This window comes from Bombina bombina, chromosome 9 (assembly GCF_027579735.1).
Source record: "Bombina bombina isolate aBomBom1 chromosome 9, aBomBom1.pri, whole genome shotgun sequence".
NCBI lineage: Eukaryota > Metazoa > Chordata > Amphibia > Anura > Bombinatoridae > Bombina > Bombina bombina.
The window spans coordinates 143,014,925-143,037,585 of NC_069507.1; the positions used below are offsets into that span (position 1 = coordinate 143,014,925).

At 37.4% G+C, this 22,661-nt stretch overlaps 1 protein-coding gene across 2 annotated transcripts in view; it reads left to right on the forward strand.

The window, feature by feature from the left end:
- The window catches only part of EXOC6 (exocyst complex component 6), a 796,835-nt gene that overhangs the window by 301,347 nt on the left and 472,827 nt on the right, over nucleotides 1–22,661 (forward strand). For both annotated transcript variants that reach the window (XM_053692417.1, XM_053692418.1), the window contains exons 6-8: nucleotides 8,392–8,596; nucleotides 17,777–17,923; nucleotides 19,542–19,610. In XM_053692417.1, the coding sequence (XP_053548392.1) occupies nucleotides 8,392–8,596; nucleotides 17,777–17,923; nucleotides 19,542–19,610 (421 nt within the window). The remainder of the gene's footprint in view (nucleotides 1–8,391; nucleotides 8,597–17,776; nucleotides 17,924–19,541; nucleotides 19,611–22,661) is intronic.

Sequence of the window (22,661 nt, forward strand, 5' to 3'; positions counted from 1 at the left end):
ATTTGTAGCATTGTTATACAATGTTGCAAAACACTGCTGCCACACTCTTAAAGGGACAGTCAACACAAAAATTGTTATTGTATAAAAAGATAGAAAACACCTTTACTACCCATTCCCCATCTTTGCACAACCAACATGGTTATATTAATATACTTTATAACCTTTAAATGTCTAAATTGCTGTCTGTTTCTAAGTCACTAAAGACAGCCCCACAATCACATGCTTTTTTTTAATTAGCTTTTCACAACAGGGTAGTGCTAGTTCATGTGAGCCATATAGATAACATTGTGCTCATGCCCATGGGTTCTAACAATACAGCACTAATTGTCTTAAATCCAAGTCAATAGATAATAAATAAAAAGTCATGTGATCAGGGGGCTGTCAGAAGAGGCTTAGATACTAGGTAATCAAACAGATAAAAGTATATTAATATAACCATGTTTTCTTCTATAAGATACGACGAGTCCACGGATTCATCCTTTACTTGTGGGATATTATCCTCCTGGTAACAGGAAGTGGCAAAGAGCACCACAGCAAAGCTGTCTATATAGCTCCTCCCTTGACTCCACCCCCCAGTCATTCTACTAGAGCGGTGGCTTCCACATGGGCTTTTAAAAATGAGGCTTCTGTTGAACAGATTTGTAAGGCTGCGACTTGGTCTTCACTTCATACTTTTTCCAAATTTGATACTTTTGCTTCTTCTGAGGCTGTTTTTGGGAGAAAAGTTCTTCAAGCAGTGGTGCCTTCTGTTTAGGCATCTGTCTTGTCCCTCCCGTTCATCCGTGTCCTATAGCTTTGGTATTGTATCCCACAAGTAAAGCATGAATCTGGGACTCGTCGTATCTTATAGAAGAAAAGTAAATTTATGCTTACCTGATAAATTAATTTGGTTATGAGTGGTCTTTGGGAGATAGAGTCCATGGCCCGCCCTGTCAATTTAAGACAGATTATATTTTTTTATTTAAAACTTCCGTCACCTCTGCACCTTTTAGTTTCTCCTTTTTCTTCCTATACCTTCGGTCGAATGACTGGGGGGTGGAGTCAAGGGAGGAGCTATATAGACAGCTTTGCTGTGGTGCTCTTTGCCACTTCCTGTTAGCAGGAGGATAATATCCCACAAGTAAAGGATGAATCCGTGGACTCGTCGTATCATAGAAGAAATTAATTTATCAGGTAAGCATAAATTTACTTTTCTTTGCAAAACTGGGGAATGGGTAATAAAGTGATTATCTTTTTAAACAATAAAAAAAAATGAGTTGACTGTCCCTTTAAGCTCTTATCAGCCTACCTAGCATACCAAGAGACCGAAGCAAATTTGATAACAAAAGTAAATTGAAAATTTGTTTTAAACTAAATGCTCTATCTGAATCATGAAAGTTTAATTTTGACTTTACAGTCCCTTTAAAGTCTATGGAGAATTTTTACGTTACTACCAGTTTCCAAACTTTACCACTTTAATGGAAACTAGGCTTGTTACATAAACAGTGGGGCATGATTTTTTTTTTTTTAGTTTTTAAAAGTTTTATTGGGATCAAATGAGAGTACACGTCATAAATTGAATAAACAAGGTATACATCAAAAATATTACAATATGATATGTCACAGAGGTAAGACCCCATTGCATTATCTGGTGGTAAAAGGGTTAGTATGATCCTTTATAATAAATTAGATCCACTATTAGAACGGAGATAGTAATAATTAAAATAAATTGGAACAGAAGGATATAACGTTAACACATTAAGGTAGATATGTTGTTCTTCATTTGCACTTGTAGACAAGGTCTAACACATAACATCATATTTACTTGTTCAGTGTACCTCGTTCTTGGCCCCATCAATAACAAATTTGACCTCGTTTGGGTGTTTAACAAGGTCACATGTAAGCGGTGTTGGGGATATATAGGAATATAGCTTAACAAAAGAAAAGGGAGTAGGAAGAATAAAGAGTTATACTTTCTGAGTGATATAGATTATATGAGCTTATACCCAAAATTGAACTAACTGATAATATTTCTAGTGCACGTATGATTAGCACTTAGTACTTGTTGCAAGCAGTGTTAATTTTGACGGCAAATTTCAATTTAGTCTTAGTTTTAGTCTTTTGACTAAAATGCCATTTTAGTTTTAGTCGTCTTTTAGTCATCTGAATTGTTTTTGTTTTAGTCTAGTTTTAGTCGACTGAATCTCCAGTAGATTTTAGTCGACTGAATCTCTATTAGATTTTAGTCGACTGAATCTCCAGTAGATTTTAGTCGACTGAATCTCTAGTAGATTTTAGTCGACTGAATCTCCAGTAGATTTTAGTCAACTAAATCTCCAGTAGATTTTAGTCGACTAAAATCTAAGGGGTCTAGTTAAAGTGTAATGCATTATTTAAGCATTTCTCTATAATTTGCAAACTGATTATATTCTCCAGGAGTAAACATAACACCTGTAAATATTTATGGTATTAAGGTTTAAACATGCAATACAGACACAGATTTAGCCGTTGTGATATATAACATCTTTATTAAACTTACAATTAAATAAAACCAAGTTTCATAAACAAACAGAAGTGCAACTTTAAAATATAAAAAAACAAAACTGTAAACTGTATTGGCTAAATTAAAAATATTTCACCCAATATAAAACCTTTAACAGTTCTCTGTTAATAATTAAAACAAATATCAAGTAACTCAACACAACAAAAAGTTTCTGCAGCTAGCACAGGCACAGCATAACTTAAACCCATACTTGTGGGTTATGCTTATTTCTATAGGAAGAATCAATTGATTGTTCACAGATTTGAAAAATTTTCGGCAACGATATTAGCACTGCTCTAGAACTTCCAAACTCATTATATACTCCTGGAGTAAAGGTTTATTAACCTGTTTTTATTTATGGTATTAAGGATAGAACATGCAATACAGATTTAACTGTTGTGGTATATAACGTGTCTTTATTTATCTTAAAATTTAATAAAATTAAGTTTCGTAAATTTTACAAAACAGCAGTAATTGGATATGGATTGATTATAACAACTTGCATAAAATGTTTTTGTCAGCAAATTTTGATTTAGTTTTAGTCATAGTCTTTTGATTAAAATGTCATTTTAGTTTTAGTCGTATTTTAGTCATCAGAATTTCTTTCGTTTTATAGTCATTTTAGTCTAGTTTTAGTCGACGCAATTAACACTGGTTGCAAGTTGGTTATGAGGGGTCTTTGGGAGATAGAAAATTGTGGTTGAGTAAGCATAAGGATAGGGGGTTATACCTAAGGTTATGAAATAAAAGTAGTGCAATTATACTTCCAGCTGGTTCTCAACAATCAGTGCTCTATAATAAGGCAATGCCATCACATAGTAGGTGTGGGAGAAATAGAAAGTGAAATTTGTATCTGTTTGGGAACTATAAATGCTGTATCTTTAAATTTATGGTAAGGAATATCATTATATATATTTACACTGTCCTTTCTGCCCCTCTACAGCCCCGGCCTTAGGCCACAGAACAGGGATTAATCCCAAACCAGAAAATTATACCTTTTGAGTCGACTGAAGTACAGCGAAATGCAAATAAACTATTTAAAGGAGTAACTTTTCTCTCTGTGCCCTTATAACAGTACTGACGTTTTAAGCTAGGAATAGCATACAATAATACAGACATAGGGGTAAATTTATCAAGCAGCGGATGCTGCAATCTGAACAACCAACAAGATAGGCTGAGCCAGCCGTATCTTGAAAAGACTACATATATAGCACTCTGGGGGTTCAAGTATCTATATTGATGCCCACTAAGGATGACATATGGATAGTCAAGCAAAGGATGTGCAATAAAAATTGCGGATGGCAGCTATTGTGAATTAAAAATTAACTTTTATTAGAAGCGAAATTTAAAATTGGAAAAACACACACTTAAAAACACACTTAGGAGCCTAAGGGTTAACAGGATCTCAGTCAGTTAATTGAAGGCTGGGTATGGCAGAAATAAATCCCCACTTTTATTAATATTATGTGGTATTAAGAGCAACAGTAAACAATGCCCTATTGTATTATATCATAAAGTGGGTTAATGTTAAGCTTCTTGTGGGTTCAGTAAATTTCATCCATCTCAAAGGTATGAGTTTTAATCAGGACTATAGCATTCTAGTCCATAACAGGTAAAAAAACACTCTGAGCCGTCGTTAGCACTCAAGGTTAATATGCTACCTCCTGCAGACCAATACTTATTTCCTATCTTTATTGTGATTCTCATTTGTGAACAATTTGTAATTTGATCAAAATATTAAGCAAATGCACATTGCAATAACAATGCGGTTTAAAAGAGAATAAATAAAGGGATTGTAAAGTCAAAATTAAACTTTCTTAATTCAGATAAAGCCTGTCATTTTAAATGACTTTCCAATGTACTTCTATGATCTAATTTGTTTCTTTATTTAGATATCCTTTGTTGAAACGCATACCTAGGTAGCGTATCATGTCCGACAGACATTGCTGAATGCCGACAGCATACGCATTTAACATTGCACAAGCAGTTCACCAGAACTGCTTGTGCAATGCCGCCCCCTGCAGATTTGCGGCCGCTAGCAGGGGGTGTCAATCAGCCGATCGTATAGGATCGGGTGGATTGCAGACCGCAGCTTTAGAGGCAGCTGACTAGTTATGGAGCAGCGGTCTTAAGACCGCTGCTTCTTAACTGCTGTTTCCGACGAGCCTGAAGGGCCCCATAGTGGGCACTCAAGAATTTATTTTGCTGTGCTGTGCACGGCGCAAGAGTGATCGGGTTTGGCCTGGACTAAAGGTGGCAACCCTAATGTGCGCAGTAATAAAGACTTGTGGACTAACACGTCCTTGTAAGCATTTCTAAAACGTCTTTGATTTTGATTAGACATGTTGAGATAGAAAAAGAACTGAGCTAAGTGACATTGTAAGAAAGCCTTATTTTGTTAAAATGTTTTAGAATCCTTCATGAACTTGGCAATTAGTTGAACCATTTGGCTTATTAAAATGCAAACCTGATAGTATGAATCCTGACCTGCAAATGACCTACAAATTAAAAAAAAAGACTCAAAGCTTTGTCAAACAGATGTTGAAAGGGCAAGGCCTTAAGCTGCAGATATATATAATTAGCAAGGGGCGCAACAATGGGTTTAAGTTGGATTATGCTAATTCTGATTTCAGCAACAGCATTCAAAAACCTTCCAGATGAACCAACAGTGCTCTGATAAGCTGATTTGTATAATTTGAATAAAACCGTTTATATGATTTTAATACCGTTATGGAATTATCTCCCGAGAGGTCACACCATGTGTTGCTGCTCTACTGAAGAATCCTAAAACTCATCTCAGGCATTCTAATGAAAGACTTACACAGACCCACACATTTGTACCACAATATTTACTTTTACTTTGTGTCAGTAAAATCGTATTAACCCCAATGATAGTTCTGTACCGTTGTAAACTTTAAACTGCTCCCCTATTAGGATACGTTATTTCAATTATTTGTGGGTATTTGCATTCAATAATTAAAGATAGATAGGCATTACGGAAAGTGTTCTATTTTTATGTGTGTGCATTAACTCTATTCTGGTATTATACATTAAATTAAAGGGGCACTAAACTCAAAATGTTTTCTTTTATGATTCAGATAGAGCGGCAATTTTAAGCACATTTCTAATTACTCCTATTATCAATTTTTATTTGTTCTCTTGCTATCTTTATTTAAAAAGCAGGAATGTAAAGCTTAGGAGCTGCCCCATTTTAGGTTTAGCACCCTGGATAGCGCATGCTTATTGATGACTACATTCAGCCAACCAATAAGCAAGCATAACTTAGGTTCGAAACAAAAAATGGGCTGGCTCCTAAGCTTTACATTCCTGCTTTTTAATTAAAAATAGCAAGAGAATTAAGACAAATGCTTAAAATTGCATGCTCTATTGAATCATGAAAGAAGATTCATTAGAGCATTTTTGTTAACGTGTATATATATATATACGTGTGTATATATACGTTGCTACATAAAAGCAAAATATCCAAAATCAAAACTTGTAGATGAATTGACTCAATATTGATTACTGAATGCTGTTTTCTTAACCAATAATATCAGTTTATGATGTGTGCAATTAATGATTTTATATAATTTTATGTCATTTTATAATTACGGGGACTTTCTAGTGTAAAGTTATAATTATTTATTTTATTATGGTGTTTTAATTTTAAGCAATGCTTTTCACAAATCCACTAATTTGACCTTTTCTGTGTGTGTATCCAAATATGTGTTCCTGAAGCTGGTGAGCAAATAAAAACCAGGCATACGTGAGTATGCTCCAGTTACTGATTGTAGGTAATTCGTTAAACCATTTGAAGGATTTAAAAGGAAATGAAACGCAAATATTTTTTTTAGGATTTACACAGAGCATACAATTTTAGAAAAAGTTTCCAGTTTAGTTCTATCATCAAATTTGCTTCGTTCCCAAGGTAATTCTTTGTTGAAGAGATACCTAGGTAGGTTGTCTGAAGCACTACATGGCAGGAAATAGTGTTGCTATTTAGTGCTCTTGCAAATAGACGACATTCTTGGAAAACTGCTGCCATATAGTGCTCTAGATACGTGCATGCTCCTAAGCTTATGGGGCCTATTTATTATAGTCCGAGCAGACATGATCTGATATTGCGGATCATGTCCGCTGCACATTGATAAATGGTGACAGCATACGCTGTCAGCATTTATCATTGCACCAGCAGTTCTTGTGAACTGCTGGTGCAACGCCGCACCCTGCAGATTCGCGGCCAAGCCAGCAGGGGGTGTCAATCAACCCGATCGTATGCTAATGAGCTTGACCAGTATTTTTCCCTAGCTCTGTCTGAATCATGAAAGAAAAATTTCATGTAAAACTGAAAAAAAATCTATGCAGATAGCCAAGGTGCGCCAAAAACAGGTCAAAGAATTGGATCCCGAGGTCAGATTCTATTGAGGTTGACCTATTGTAAGTCTCTCAAGCAAAACATAACCTGTTTTTTTAATGTTTTTCTGATGTATTGGAATGGCTTGAATTTGAAACCCCAATGAAAGCATGTGTAAAGAGCTTCATCCAACTGTTCTAACACATATGGGGGCCGATTTATGAAGCGGCTTATGCTGCTTATTGTCGGAAATGTAAGTTAAAGGGACACTGAACCCAAATTTTTTCTTTCATGTTTCAGATAGAGCATGACATTTTAATCAACTTTCTAATTTACTCCTATTATCAATTTTTCTTCGTTCTCTTACTATCTTTATATTAAAAGCAGGGATGTAAATCTTAGCAGCCAGCCCATTTTAGGTTTAGCACCATGGATAGAGCTTGCTTCTTGGAGGCTTACATTTACCCACCAATAAGCAAACATAACCCAGGTTCTCAACCAAAAATGGTCCGGCTCCTATGCATCACATTCCTGCTTTTTAAATAAAGATAGCAAGAGAACGAAGAAAAATTTCTAATAGGAGTAAATTAGAAAGTTGCTTAAAATTGCATGCTCTAACTGAATCAAGAAACAATTTGGGTTTAGTGTCCCTTTAAGAAGCAGCGGTGTTAAGACCGCTGCTCCTTAACTCGTCTGCCACTTCTGAGGTGGCGAATAGCAATCATCCTGATCGGATACGATCGGGATGATTGACACCCCCTGCTAGCGCAAATGTGCAGGGGCCAGTATTGCACAAGCATTTCACAAGAAATGCTTGTGCAATGATAAATGCAAACAGCGTATGCTGTCAGCATTTATCGATGTTGGGCGAACATGATCCGCTAAAGTGGATTATGTCCGCCCGACAGTTGTTAAATCGGCCCCACGGCCTCAAAAAGATTTATTCCATTCTTTGTTAATATTTGTAAAATGTATATAGCTGTTATTTATAAATGCTCACCTTGTCATGAACCCAAATTAAACATAGGTCATCAACATATCTAATTTACTGCAAATATGAGGTTTCTTGGCTCTGAAGCTGTAATCCTTTGGGCTAGATTACAAGTGGTGCACTAATGTTAGGTCACACACAATATTGAAATATCACGTCTGCGTTAATTTGCGCGTGTATTACAAGTTGAAGGTAAACCCGACTGAATGAGTGCAAAAAATAGTCCCATGATCCTATTCCGGCCTTCTAATCACGTGATCATATTGACGATCGCGTAATTTCAATTTGTTTACATTTAATTTCAAAGTGTTTATATTGGAACTTTGTTCTGATCTAAGCACTTGCCCCCGGGATGAAGAAGCTGTAAATTAACATACATATACATATATAAGCACATGTATTTTACAGAATTTGCACTGTTCACTGTTTACAATTTTTTCTATTAAAATGAAGTTGACATGTTTGTGATTAGCTTCCTCAAATAAACAAAATAGTTGTGATAGATTCATTTTTTTTCTTTAACAGATACTACTCTGCACTTAAAACAATGGAACAACTAGAAAATATGTATCTACCTAAAGTTGGCCAATATCGTTTTTGTCAAATAATGGGTGAAAATCTTCCTAAGTTAAGAGAAGAGATCAAGGAGAGTTCCATGTCAGGCCTTAAAGATTTCTTAGAGAGCATCAGGAAACATTCAGATAAAATAGGAGAGACTGCAATGAAGCAGGTAAGGCTTAACAGCATGTGAAAGTCCTATATAGAAAGTTCACGGTTTGTTTTTCTGCTTCCTAGTAATACCCTTTTACATCTCCTAGAGATTAAACTTGGCCTTACCGTTCTTATTTTAATTGATCCTTTGTTTATACAGATGTGGTGTTTGTATGTATAATTTCTATTGTGTGATAAAACTATGTTCACCAGATGTTCATCAGACATATTCTTTAAATGAGCTTACCTACAGTCTAAAAATATTGATTACATTTATAAATAAAGCTCCTTATATGAAATGGGATTCTGATTCATATAGTAGATACATAGCATTTTACATACTGACCAACATTCCCATGACACTATCCTGGACTGAGGAATGGTGGCTGAGTGAGGAAAATCTACTGGCAGAGTCTTAACTAAGGAGTTTAGTGACGTTGGCACCAAGTTGGGAGTGGGCACAAGGTTTGTAGGATTGGGCTATACACAGGTGGATATGGGCAGATTGGTTCGAGGCTAGGTCATCCTTTGCAAACTAGAACATTTGTGTAGGAGTGTTGCAAGAGGGCATAGCTCTCAAACTGTGGCCTTTCCTCAAGATCTTGTGCGTTTGGGCACTCAGATTATGCCCCTTAATTTACTACAAACACAGTGAATACATTTACAGCAGATTATTTTGATAATATAAATCCCTATTTGTAAACAAATAAATACATTATGGGGCATATTTATCAATGTGCGAGTAGACATGATACGATCATGTCCGCTGAACATTGATAAATGCCAACAGCATACAACAGCATAATGCCACCCCCTGCAGATTCGTAGCCAATCGGCAGCTAGCAGGAGGTGTCAATTAACCCGATCGTATTTGCTGCTTCATAACTTCTTGAGCTTGATAAATATGCCCCTATGACTATATTGTATCATCTGGTTCAATATATGTATAATCCCTCTCACTGTAATATATCAGAAACCCCCTGAAATATGGGCACGCTACCATTCTGGTAAGGGGTTTAATTTCCTTAAAGGGACTTTGTTTTAAAATAAAATAAAATTCTGCTATTGAAATGAAAGAGCAGCATTTAAACAGGCTGGAAGTTTAAAACAATAACGTAAAAGCTGTTTAAATTGAATCTAATATACCAGTGTCAGTTGTGCATTTCCTATCGGCTAGATTTAGAGTTTTGTCGGTAAGGACCCGCGTAGCTAACGCCGGCTTTTTTCTGGCCGCACCATAAAAATAACTCTGGTATTGAGAGTCCACAGAATGGCTGCGTTAGGCTCCAAAAAAGGAGCGTAGAGCATATTTAACGCCACTGCAACTCTCGATACCAGAGTTGCTTACGGACGCGGCCAGCCTCAAAAACGTGCTCGTGCACGATTCCCCCATAGGAAACAATGGGGCTGTTTGAGCTGAAAAAAAACCTAACACCTGCAAAAAAGCCGCGTTCAGCTCCTAACGCAGCCCCATTGTTTGCTATGGGGAAACACTTCCTACATCTGCACCTAACAAAACATGTACCCCGAGTCTAAACACCCCTAACCTTACACTTATTAACCCCTAATCTGCCGCCCCCGCTATCGCTGACCCCTGCATATTATTTTTAACCCCTAATCTGCCGCTCCGTAAACCGCCGCTACTTACATTATCCTTATGTACCCCTAATCTGCTGCCCCTAACACCGCCGACCCCTATATTATATTTATTAACCCCTAATCTGCCCCCCACAACGTCCCCTCCACCTGCCTACACTTATTAACCCCTAATCTGCCGAGCGGACCGCACCGCTATCATAATAAATTTATTAACCCCTAATCCGCCTCACTAACCCTATAATAAATAATATTAACCCCTAATCTGCCCTCCCTAACATCGCCGACACCTAACTTCAAACATTAACCCCTAATCTGCCGACCAGAGCTCACCGCTATTCTAATAAATGTATTAACCCCTAAAGCTAAGTCTAACCCTAACACTAACACCCCCCTAACTTAAATATAATTTAAATCTAACGAAATTAATTAACTCTTATTAAATAAATTATTCCTATTTAAAGCTAAATACTTACCTGTAAAATAAATCCTAATATAGCTACAGTATAAATTATAATTATATTATAGCTATTTTAGGATTAATATTTATTTTACAGGTAACTTTGTATTTATTTTAACCAGGTACAATAGCTATTAAATAGTTAAGAACTATTTAATAGCTAAAATAGTTAAAATAATTACAAAATTACCTGTAAAATAAATCCTTACCTAAGTTACAATTAAACCTAACACTATACTATCATTAAATTAATTAAATAAAATACCTACAATTACCTACAATTAAACCTAACACTACACTATCAATACATTAATTAAATACAATACCTACAAATAACTACAATGAATTAAACTAACTAAAGTACAAAAAATAAAAAAGAACTAAGTTACAAAAAATAAAAAAATATTTACAAACATAAGAAAAATATTACAACAATTTTAAACTAATTACACCTACTCTAAGCCCCCTAATAAAATAACAAAGACCCCCAAAATAAAAAATGCCCTACCCTATTCTAAATTACTAAAGTTCAAAGCTCTTTTACCTTACCAGCCCTAAACAGGGCCCTTTGCGGGGCATGCCCCAAGAAGTTCAGCTCTTTTGCCTGTAAAAAAAAACATACAATACCCCCCCCCCCCAACATTACAAACCACCACCCACATACCCCTAATCTAACCCAAACCCCCCTTAAATAAACCTAACACTAAGCCCCTGAAGATCATCCTACCTTGTCTTCACCTCACCGGGTATCACCGATCAGTCCTGGCTCCAAAATCTTCATCCAACCCAAGCGGGGGCTGGCGATCCATCATCCGGTGGCTGAAGAGGTCCAGAAGAGGCTCCAAAGTCTTCATCCTATCTGGGAAGAAGAGTAGATCCGGACCGGCAACCATCATCTTCCAAGCGGCATCTTCTATCTTCATCCGATGAGGACCGGCTCCATCCTGAAGACCTCCACCGCGGACCCATCTTCATCCGGCGACGTCCAACTGAAGAATGACGGTTCCTTTAAGGGACGTCATCCAAGATGGCATCCCTCGAACTCCGATTGGCTGATAGGATTCTATCAGCCAATCGGAATTAAGGTAGGAATATTCTGATTGGCTGATGGAATCAGCCAATCAGAATCAAGTTCAATCTTGGAAGATGATGGTTGCTGGTCCGGATCTACTCTTCTTCCCTAAAAAGTTAGGGGGGTGTTAGTGTTAGGGTTAGACTTAGCTTTAGGGGTTAATACATTTATTAGAATAGCGGTGAGCTCCGGTCAGCAGATTAGGGGTTAATAATTGAAGTTAGGTGTCGGCGATGTTAGGGAGGGCAGATTAGGGGTTAATACTATTTATTATAGGGTTAGTGAGGCGGATTAGGGGTTAATAACTTTATTATAGTAGCGGTGCGGTCAGCTCGGCAGATTAGGGGTTAATAAGTGTAGGCAGGTGGAGGCGACGTTGAGGGGGGCAGGTTAGAGGTTAATAAATATAATATAGGGGTCGGCGGTGTTAGGGGCAGCAGATTAGGGGTACATAAGGATAACGTAGGTGGCGGTCGGCAGATTAGGGGTTAAAAAAATGTAATCGAGTGGCGGCGATGTGGGGGGGGCCTCGGTTTAGGGATACATAGGTAGTTTATGGGTGTTAGTGTACTTTAGAGCACAGTAGTTAAGAGCTTTATGAACCGGCGTTAGCCCAGAAAGCTCTTAACTACTGACTTTTTTCTGCGGCTGGAGTTTTGTCGTTAGAGTTCTAACGCTCACTTCAGACACGACTCTAAATACCGGAGTTAGAAAAATCCCATTGAAAAGATAGGATACGCAAATGGCGTAGGGGGATCTGCGGTATGGAAAAGTCGCGGCTGAAAAGTGAGCGTTAGACCCTTTTTTGACTGACTCCAAATACCGGAGGTAGCCTAAAACCAGCGTTAGGAGCCTCTAACGCTGGTTTTCACTGCTACCGCCAAACTCCAAATCTAGGCCTATGGTTGCTCATTGGCTTAATGGTACTTATTGTATGAGCATTAGCAAAAAGTACCTATCGACCAATGAGCATAGTCGGAAATACTAGTCAGCCAATGAGCATTAGTAGGAAATACACAACTGATACAACCGTTTTAGTTTCAATTTAAATTTAAAGGGACAGTAAAGTCATACTTAGACATTCATAATTTAGATAGATTATACAATAAAAAAACAACTTTCCAATTTACTTCTATTATTTAATTTGCTTCCTTCTCTTGTTATCCTTTGGTGAAAGGTTTATCTAGGTAAGCTCAGGAGCAGCAAAGAACCTAGGTTCTAGCTGCTGATTGGTGGCTGCATACAGATACCGATTGTCGTTGGCTCACCCATGTGTTCAGTTAGAAACCAGAAGCGCATTGTTGCTCCTTCAACAAATGATACCAAGAGAATGAAACAAATTTGATAATAGAAGTAAACTGGAAAGTTGTTTAAAATTGTATGTTCTACCTAAAGCGTGAAAGAAAATGTTTGGGTTTCCAGTCCTTTTAAGAAGCCTTTCCTTTACAATTAAAAATAAAAGAAGGAAAATACTTAATTGGATGGGGGGCAGTGTAATATTTTCTAATGTTATATAATTTTCTGCTATCCAAAGTACAAATTAATTGCATAATTTAACATAAATGTATTTAATGATAATTTGTGCAATAACATATTTAATATTAGCTCATTTTAGCTTTATATTGGCTACACATTTTTGCCGGGTGGTCGGTAAAATCAGCCAGGTGGAGCACCCACTTAAATGGTCCTGGGTAGAACATATACAAGAGGCATATGTGTGTACCCACCAATCACCAGCAAGTTACCAGTAATGCATTGCTTCTCTACAGCTAACTTTCACAATCTATTAACCCCATTTGCAGGAGTTAAATACATAGTTATATGAAAGCAACAGTGCAACAATAAAAACACAGAGCATTTTCTTTTTTTGCAACTTTATGTCCTATTAATATGTTGCTTATAAATAGAATGAAGCTCCCCTGATGGCAATAGAGAATAAATATAGCATTGGACGAGATAGAAAGGAAGAACTGAAAGCTCTTAAAGGGATATAAAACCCACATTCTTTCTTTCATGATTCAGATAGAGCATGCGATTTTAAGCAACTGCCTAATTTACTCCTATTATCAATTTTTATTCATTCTGTTGGTATCTTTATTTGAAAAGCAGGAATAAAAGCTTATGAGTTTGCCCATTTTAGGTTTATTTGAAAAATCAGGAATGTAAGCTTTGGAGCCAGCCTATCTGAATCATGAAAAAAAATGGGGTTCATATTCCTTTAATTTAGAATAAAATAAAAATTCTATAAAACAATAATGAATATCTTAAAGATATGTAAAAATAAAATGATATATGGTGTTAAATATTTTCTTAAACAAATCTTTGGGTTAAACACAAATGATGCACCCATTTCCAATGCATTGCCACTCCTGAGAAGGACACACAGCCTGTGAGCCAATCAGGAGCAACCTATGAATGTACCCACCAATCACTTGGTCAAGAATAACTAGCATGATAATAACTAACAATAGAATCCTGTATCTGTGCTCATAGGATACATATGCAGTTTTTTTTAGACTTTTATCATTCTTTAATTGTGGACAGTTTTCTCAAGGTTTGTATATGTTTTGCGCGTCCATTTTTTTTTATCACGATATATTCAGCACAGACAATAAATCCTAATAATAGAACTTTTTTTATCACCTTCTCAAATTTTGGATTAGAATGAAAGAATAATTGATTATACACCCTAGATCAGTGGTTCTCAACCTAAGTAACCTCAAGGCCCGGTAAGTTTTAACCGGACCTGTCCAGGGCCCGGTCAGCATCGGGAGTGGATATATATATATATATATATATATATATATACATACAGTCATATGCAAAAGTTTAGGCACCCCTGACAATTTCCATGATTTTCATTTATAAATAATTAGGTGTTTTGATCAGCAATTTCATTTTGATCTATCAAATAACTGAAGGACACAGTAATATTTCAGTAGTGAAATGAGGTTTATTGGATTAACAGAAAATGTGCATTATGCATCAAAACGAAATTAGACAGGTACATAAATTTGGGCACCCTTGTCATTTTGTTGATTTAAATACATTTAACTACCTAGCACTGATTAATTGGAACAAACAATTTGTTTGGTGAGCCCATTAAGCCTTGAACTTCATAGACAAGTGCATCCAATCATGAGAAAAGGTATTTAAGGTGGCCAATTGCAAGTTGTTGTTGTCTTTGACTCTCTTCTGAAGAGTGGCAACATGGGGGCCTCAAAACAACTCTCAAATGACCTGAAAACAAAGATTGTTCAACATTATGGTTTAGGGGAAGGCTACAAAAAGCTATCGCAGAGATTTAAGCTGTCAGTGTCCGCTGTAAAGAAACATAGTGAGGAAATGGATGACCACAGGCACAGTTCTTGTTAAGGCCAGAACTAAAATATTGGAGAGGCAAAGGCAAAGGATGGTGAGAACGGTCAAAAACAGCCCACAGACCACCTCCAAAGACCTACAACGTCATCTTGCTGCAGATGGTGTCACTTTGCATCGTTCAACAATTCAGTGTATGGGAGAGTGATGCGGAAGAAGACTTTTCTGCACACACGCCACAAACAGAGTCACTTGAGGTATGCAAATGCACATTTGGACAAGCCAGCTTCATTTTGGAAGAAGGTGCTGTGGACTGATGAAACAAAGATTGAGTTATCTGGTCATAGCAAGGGGCGTTCCAAGACAAACACTTGCTAGTCACAATAAAATTTGGTGGATGTTCCATCATGCTGTGGGGCTGTGTGGCCAGTGCCGGTACTGGGAATCTTGTTAAAGATGAGGGTCGCATGGATTCCACTCATTATCAGCAAATACTTGAGAATAATGTTGAGGAATCAGTCACAAAGTTGAAGTTACGCCGGAGCTGGATATTTCAACAAGACAACGACCCAAAACACTGCTCAAAATCTACTCTGGCATTTATGCAAAGTACAATGTTCTGGAATGGCCATCCCAGTCCCCAGACATGAATATCATTGAAAATCTGTGGGGTGATTTGAAGCGGGCTGTCCATGCTCGGCAACCATCAAACCTAACTGAACTGGAGATGTTTTGCAAGGAGGAATGGTCCAAAATACCTTCATCCAGAATCCAGACACTCATTGCAGGCTATAGGAAGCATCTAGAGGCTGTTATTTCTGCTAAAGGAGGCTCTACTAAATACTGATGAAATATTTCTGTTGGGGTGCCCAAATTTATGCACCTGTTTAATTTTGTTTTGATGCATATTGCACATTTTCTGTTAATCCAATAAACCTAATTTCACTACTAAAATATTACTGTGTCCTTCAGTTATTTGATAGTTCAAAATTAAATTGTTGATCCAAACACCCAATTTTTTATAAATGAAAATCATGGAAATTGTAAGGGGTGCCTAAACTTTTGCATACGACTGTATATACTGTGTGTGTGTATATATATATATATATATATATATATATATATATATATATAAAAATACACACACACATATATATATATATACACACAGTTTACACATAGGTTAGGTGTCAATGGGATATATATATATATAGATATACAGTACACATGCACATGGGTGTCAGTGGGATCCATATTTATATATATATATATATATATATATATATATATATATATATATATATATGTGTGTGTGTATATATATATATATATATACAGTTTACACATACACATTGGTGTCCAGTGGCCGCCCTAAATATACACATTAGTGTCAGTGGCCGTAATTAAATGTCATTGGTGTCAGTGGACTTCCTTACCTGTGAGCCGATGCTTCATGCTCTGCACGCTGCACGCCGCTACTCACAGTCTGTGCATGCCACACGCCTCACAGTGCGCCGCTACCCACTCACACTGCGCAAACAGACATGCGCAGTGGCACTCTAACAGGCCAGTCCGAAATTTCGGAGATGTGTAAAGGCGGGCCTGTCAGAACGAGTGTCTGGAGGTTATGTCCGGTCGCGGCCCAACAGCAAGGCCGTCGTGGCCCGGTAGTGGGCCTCGGCCCGGCTGTTGAGAAACACTGCCCTAGATCTAAGGTGTGTTATATAAGTAGTATCAGGCAATTCCTAGGTTTGCATTTCCAATAGGAAGGTATTTTTAGGAAATGGCTAAATCTGGATTAAAGGGACAGTGTACAGTAATTTTCATATAACTGCATGTAATAGACACTACTATAAAGAAAAATATGCACAGACCCTGATCTAAAAATCCAGTATAAAATCTTTTAAAAACTTACTTAGAAGCTCCCAGTTTAGCACTGTTAAAGGGACAGTCTAGGCCAAAATAAACTTTCATGATTCAGATAGAGCATGTAATTTTAAACAATTTTCCAATTTACTTTTATCACCAATTTTGCTTTGTTCTCTTGGTATTCTTAGTTGAAAGCTTAACCTAGGAGGTTCATATGCTAATTTCTTAGACCTTGAAGGCCACCTCTTTTCAGAATGCATTTTAACAGTTTTTCACCACTCGAGGGTGTTAGTTCACGTATTTCATATAGATAACACTGTGCTCATGCATGTGAAGTTATCTGGGAGCAGGCACTGATTGGCTAAACTGCAAGTCTGTCAAAAGAACTGAAATAAAGGGGCAGTTTGCAGAGGCTTAGATACAAGATAATCACAGAGGTTAAAAGTATATTAATATAACTGTGTTGGTTATGCAAAACTGGGGAATGGGTAATAAAGGGATTATCTATCTTTTAAAACAATAAACATTCTGGTGTAGACTGGCCCTTTAAGGATGCTAGGCTAGGACACCCAGTGAAAGGGGCTGGGAAAACAAGAAATGCAGATATTCCCCCGTAATCTACATATGAAAAGACAGATTATAAAAACAGGAGCCACAGGAATCTGTAGACATCAGTATAAAAAATAAGCAAAACTATACATTGTTACAAAATCACTCCCAGATGGGCTATATAAATGGATCATCTACAAAACATGTATGCAAAGAAAAAACGAGTGTGCAATGTGATGAAGTTGCTACATTCTTTTGTAATTATATTTGCACAATTCACAGATAGGCTGAGTTGCTGATTTGGATCTTTTTGCTCTTCTTGTTGTAAAAACTAGGCGCAGCAGCAGAAAACCTTTCACGTTGCAGTGCATAAACAAACCAATATGAATTACAAAAGACCTATATATGTAATAAATGGGCACATTTCTGAAGAAGAAAGTAAAACAAAACCAAAGTATGAAGATGAAGACTCAGAGGAAGAGGTAATACCATTGAATGCGGTTCTTCAAATACCATCTTGTATATGAGGTTACGGTACACCAGTGTTTCGCAACCGCGGTCCTCAAGAACCCCCAACAGGCCAGGTTATCATCCAAGCTGAGCTAGAGCGCAGGTGAAGTAATCAGCTGATCAGTAACCATGGTTACTATTATTTCACCTGTGCTGGAGTTCAGCTTTAATGAAAACCTGGCCTTTTGGGGGAATTTGAGGACCGTGGTTGAGAAACAATGAGTGAGGGTATGTAAAGTAAATGGTTAAAGGTCCATTATAGAAACAAAATTACATGCTCTAATCCATTATCGCATGTCTTTTTAAAGGGATACTAAAACCACATTTTTTCTTTCATGATTCAGATAAAGCATGCAATTTTAAGCAACTTTCTAATTTACTCCTATTTTTCTTCGTTCTCTTGGTATCTTTATTTGAAAAGTAGGAATGTAAAGCTTAGGAGTCGGCCCATTTTTAGTTCAGCACCCTGGATAGTGTTTGCTTATTGGTGGCTACATTTATCCCTTTAAGGCTATTGAACCTATGCTACTGTGTGTTTAACCCCCAAAAAGGGATTAAACACACAGTAGAAATGCCGCTTGGGACTCGCAGAGCACTGCTGGTCCCAAATGGAAAGCACTGCTGAGCCAATCAGCAGCGCTAGTCATATGAAAGCTGCCTTTTTAATTATTGGCAGAGTTAAATTATCCTTAATTGATTTGTCCAGGATGATTGACAAGCCCTGTTCTTGTGCAATTGGTTTTGTGATGGGGAGGGGGGGCTGCATAGGCAATAGCTTGTGTGGTAAATGCTGCCATGCAAGCTTCTTAAAGGAATACAGTGCCCCTTTAGTAAAAAAAAATGTTAAACCAAAGTAAACTTAAAAAGAAAGAGATTGTGTAAAATAACAGCAAACAACTTACTTGGTTTCTTACATGTAGCCACTCCCTGCAGCTAGATAATGGAGCAGACATGTTGGCAAGTTTGGTTGCATTCTGCTTCTCCTGATGGCAAATGTGACTCCCTGTTTGTTCAACATTCACTTAAAGGGACATGAAACCCAAAAATGTTCTTTCATGATTCAGATAGATAATACAATTTTAAACAACTTAAACAACTTTCTAATTTACTTCTATTATCTAATCTATTTTATTTTCTTTGTTGAAGGAGCAGCAATGCACTAATGGTTTCTAATTGAACACATGGGTGAGCCAATCACAATCGGTATATATATGCAGCAACCAATCGGCAGCTAGAACCTAGGTTCTCTGCTGTTCCTGAACTTGCCTAGATAAACCTTTTTGCAAAGGATAACAAGAGAAGGAAGCAAATGAAATAGAAGTAAATTGGAAAGTTGTTGAAATTGTTTTCTCTTTCTGAATCATGAAAGAAAATGTTTGGGTTTCATGTCCTTTTAATACAAAACCAACTCATGTTAAGTAAGTTGACAGGTTCCCTGGCAGGGAACCTTGTTTTCCCGCACTTTGATAAATAGGGGCTAATATTTGCAAAGTCTGTTATTAATGCAAAACATAATAAAAAGAAAAAATGTGTTTTTATCTTGATTTTTTTTTAAATTAATTTGTTTTAATGTATATTTTATTTTTGCAGGTCTTAACTGTTCAGGACTTAGTAGATTTCTCCCCTGTGTATAGATGTCTTCATATCTACTCTGTTTTGGTATGTATTATTCACCCTGGTAAAAAAACAATTATCAATAACTCTAAGAAACGCAGTTTCAGACTTACCTCTCTCTCGGCTAGATTACGAGTTTTTCATTATAAACTGTGCGGTGCTAACGAGCAGTTTTCCCTCACTGCTCACTTACATGCAGCGCTGGTATTACGAGTTTTTACAAACCCGTCGTTAAAATCGGAATTAAAGTAGAAAAAATCCTATTGGCTGATGCAATCAGCCAATAGGATTGAAGTTCAATCCTATTGGCTGATCCAATCAGCCAATAGGATTGAGCTCGCATTCTATTGGCTGTTCCAATGAGCCAATAGAATTGAACTTCAATCCTATTGGCTGATTGCATCAGCCAATAGGATTTTTTTTACCTTAATTCCGATTGGCTGATAGAATTCTATCAGCCAATCGGAATCTAAGGGACGCCATCTTGGATGACGTCACTTAAAGGTACCTTCATTCGTCTTTAGTCGTCGGATGAAGAGGATGCTCCGCGTCGGATGTCTTGAAGATGGACCCGCTCCGCGCCGGATGGATGAAGATAGAAGATGCCGTCTGGATGAAGAATTCTGCCCGTCTGGAGGACCACTTCGCCCGGCTTGGATGAAGACTTCTCCCGGCTTCGTTGAGGATTTCGGCCCGGCTTGGATGAAGACTTCTCCCGGTAAGTCGATCTTCAGGGGGTTAGTGTTAGGTTTCTTTAAGGGTGTATTGGGTGGGTTTTATTTTTAGGTTAGGGTTTGGGCCTGCAAAAGAGCTAACTGCCCTTTTAAGGGCAATGCCCATCCAAATGGGGAGCTTAGTTTTTTTTAGATAGTATTTTATTTGGGGGGTTGGTTGTGTGGGTGGTGGGTTTTACTGTTGGGGGGGGTTGTTTGAATTTTTTTTTTTACAGGTAAAAGAGCTGATTACTTTGGGGCAATGCCCCGCAAAAGGCCCTTTTAAGGGCTATTGGTAGTTTAGGCTAGGGTTTTTTTTTATTTTGGGGGGGCTTTTTTATTTTGATAGGGCTATTAGATTAGGTTTAATTTGTTTAAATATCTGTAATTTGTTTATTATTTTCTGTAATTTAGTGTTTGTGTTTTTTTGTACTTTAGCTAATTTAATTTAATTTTGGTAATTGTATTTAATTTAGGTAATTTATTTAATTATAGTGTAGTGTTAGGTGTTAGTGTAACTTAGGTTAGGTTTTATTTTACAGGTACTTTTGTATTTATTTTAGCTAGGTAGTTATTAAATAGTTAATAACTAATAACTATTCTACCTAGTTAAAATAAATACAAACTTGCCTGTAAAATAAAAATAAACCCTAAGCTAGATACAATGTAACTATTAGTTATATTGTAGCTAGCTTAGGGTTTATTTTATAGGTAAGTATTTAGTTTTAAATAGGAATAATTTAGTTAATGATAGGAATTTTATTTAGACTTATTTAAATTATATTTAAGTTAGGGGGTGTTAGGGTTAGGATTAGACTTAGATTTAGGGGTTAATAACTTTAATATAGTGGCGGCAGATTAGGGGTTAATAAATGTAGGTAGGTGGTGGCGATGTTAGGGACGGCAGATTAGGGGTTAATAATATTTAACTAATGTTTGGGAGGCCGGAGTGCGGCGGTTTAGGGGTTAATATGTTTATATTATAGTGGCGGCGACGTTGGGGGCGGCAGATTAGGGGTTAATAAATATAATGTAGTTGTCGGCGATATTGGGGGCAGCAGATCAGGGGTTCATAAATATAATGTAGGTGGCGGCGGTGTCCGGAGCGGCAGATTAGGGGTTAAAAATTTTATTATAGTGTTTGCGATGCGGGAGGGCCTCGGTTTAGGGGTTAATAGGTAGTTTATGGGTGTTAGTGTACTTTTAGCACTTTAGTTATGAGTTTCATGTTACGGCGTTATACCATAAAACTCTTAACTACTGACTTTAGAATGCGTTACGGAGCTTGACGGGGTAGGGTGTACCGCTCACTTTTTGGCCTCCCAGGACAGACTCGTAATACCGGCGCTATGAAAGTCCCATAGAAAAAAGACTTTACGAAGTTTACGTAAATCATTTTGCTGCAAGGCCAAAGAAGTGTGCGGTGACCCTAAACCTTCAAGACTTGTAATACCAGCGGACGTAAAAAAGCAGCGTTAGGACCTCTTAACGCTGCTTTTTTACCCTAACGCACAAATCGTAATCTAGCCGTCTGTTCCCTGATAAAACAGAAAAAAGTTTAGCAAAATATATCAAATCAAGTAAGCACTAATCAAAGCTTAAGACACATTGGGCTAGATTACAAGTGGAGAGCACTAAATTATTGCGATCGCCCGCAAACGGCAAATTTGCCCGTTTGTGGGCGCACAATAATTAACCAGCCATTACAAGCTTGTGGTAGCAATAAGTGCCCCAAACGCCCTCAAAATAGAAGGTATTATTGTTTTTTATTAAAAAAAATCTAGCTTTTTTCTTCATAAATGGAAAGAGTCCACAGCTGCATTCATTACTTTTGGGAAATAGGAACCTGGCCACCAGGAGGAGGCAAAGACACCCCAGCCAAAGGCTTAAATATTCTTTCCACTTCCGTCATCCCCCAGTCATTCTTTGCCTTTCGTCCCAGGAGGTTGGCAGAGAAGTGTCAGAAGTTTCTTTTTGTCTCCTATGGAGGGTTGTACTCTTCGACATGGGACGGGAGTTTTAAGTAATTCTGTCAGTTTCTCAGTAAGGGCTTGGATGAAAGTTAGAGTCCAGAGATGCAGGAAGAGTCTTTCTGCGAAACCATCCCGACTCATTTTAACAACTCCACATGCAATCGGCGTTGTCAAACTTCGCTTCGCTGCCTGCTTTCTTCTCTCAAGTCCATGGCGGAGGCGAGGCTACTATCCGCCACACTTGAAAGGCCGTGTTCCTGTTCCACGGCGTAGATTCCGGTAAGATCGTCTCATTTTACTTCTTCATGAATGTACTGTAACTCATTTGTTCCTGCAAACTCACATGAAAAATACAGGGTCTCAGTGGGACTCCTTTAGTATCTTGGAATCAAGGGTTAATATCTCCTGAG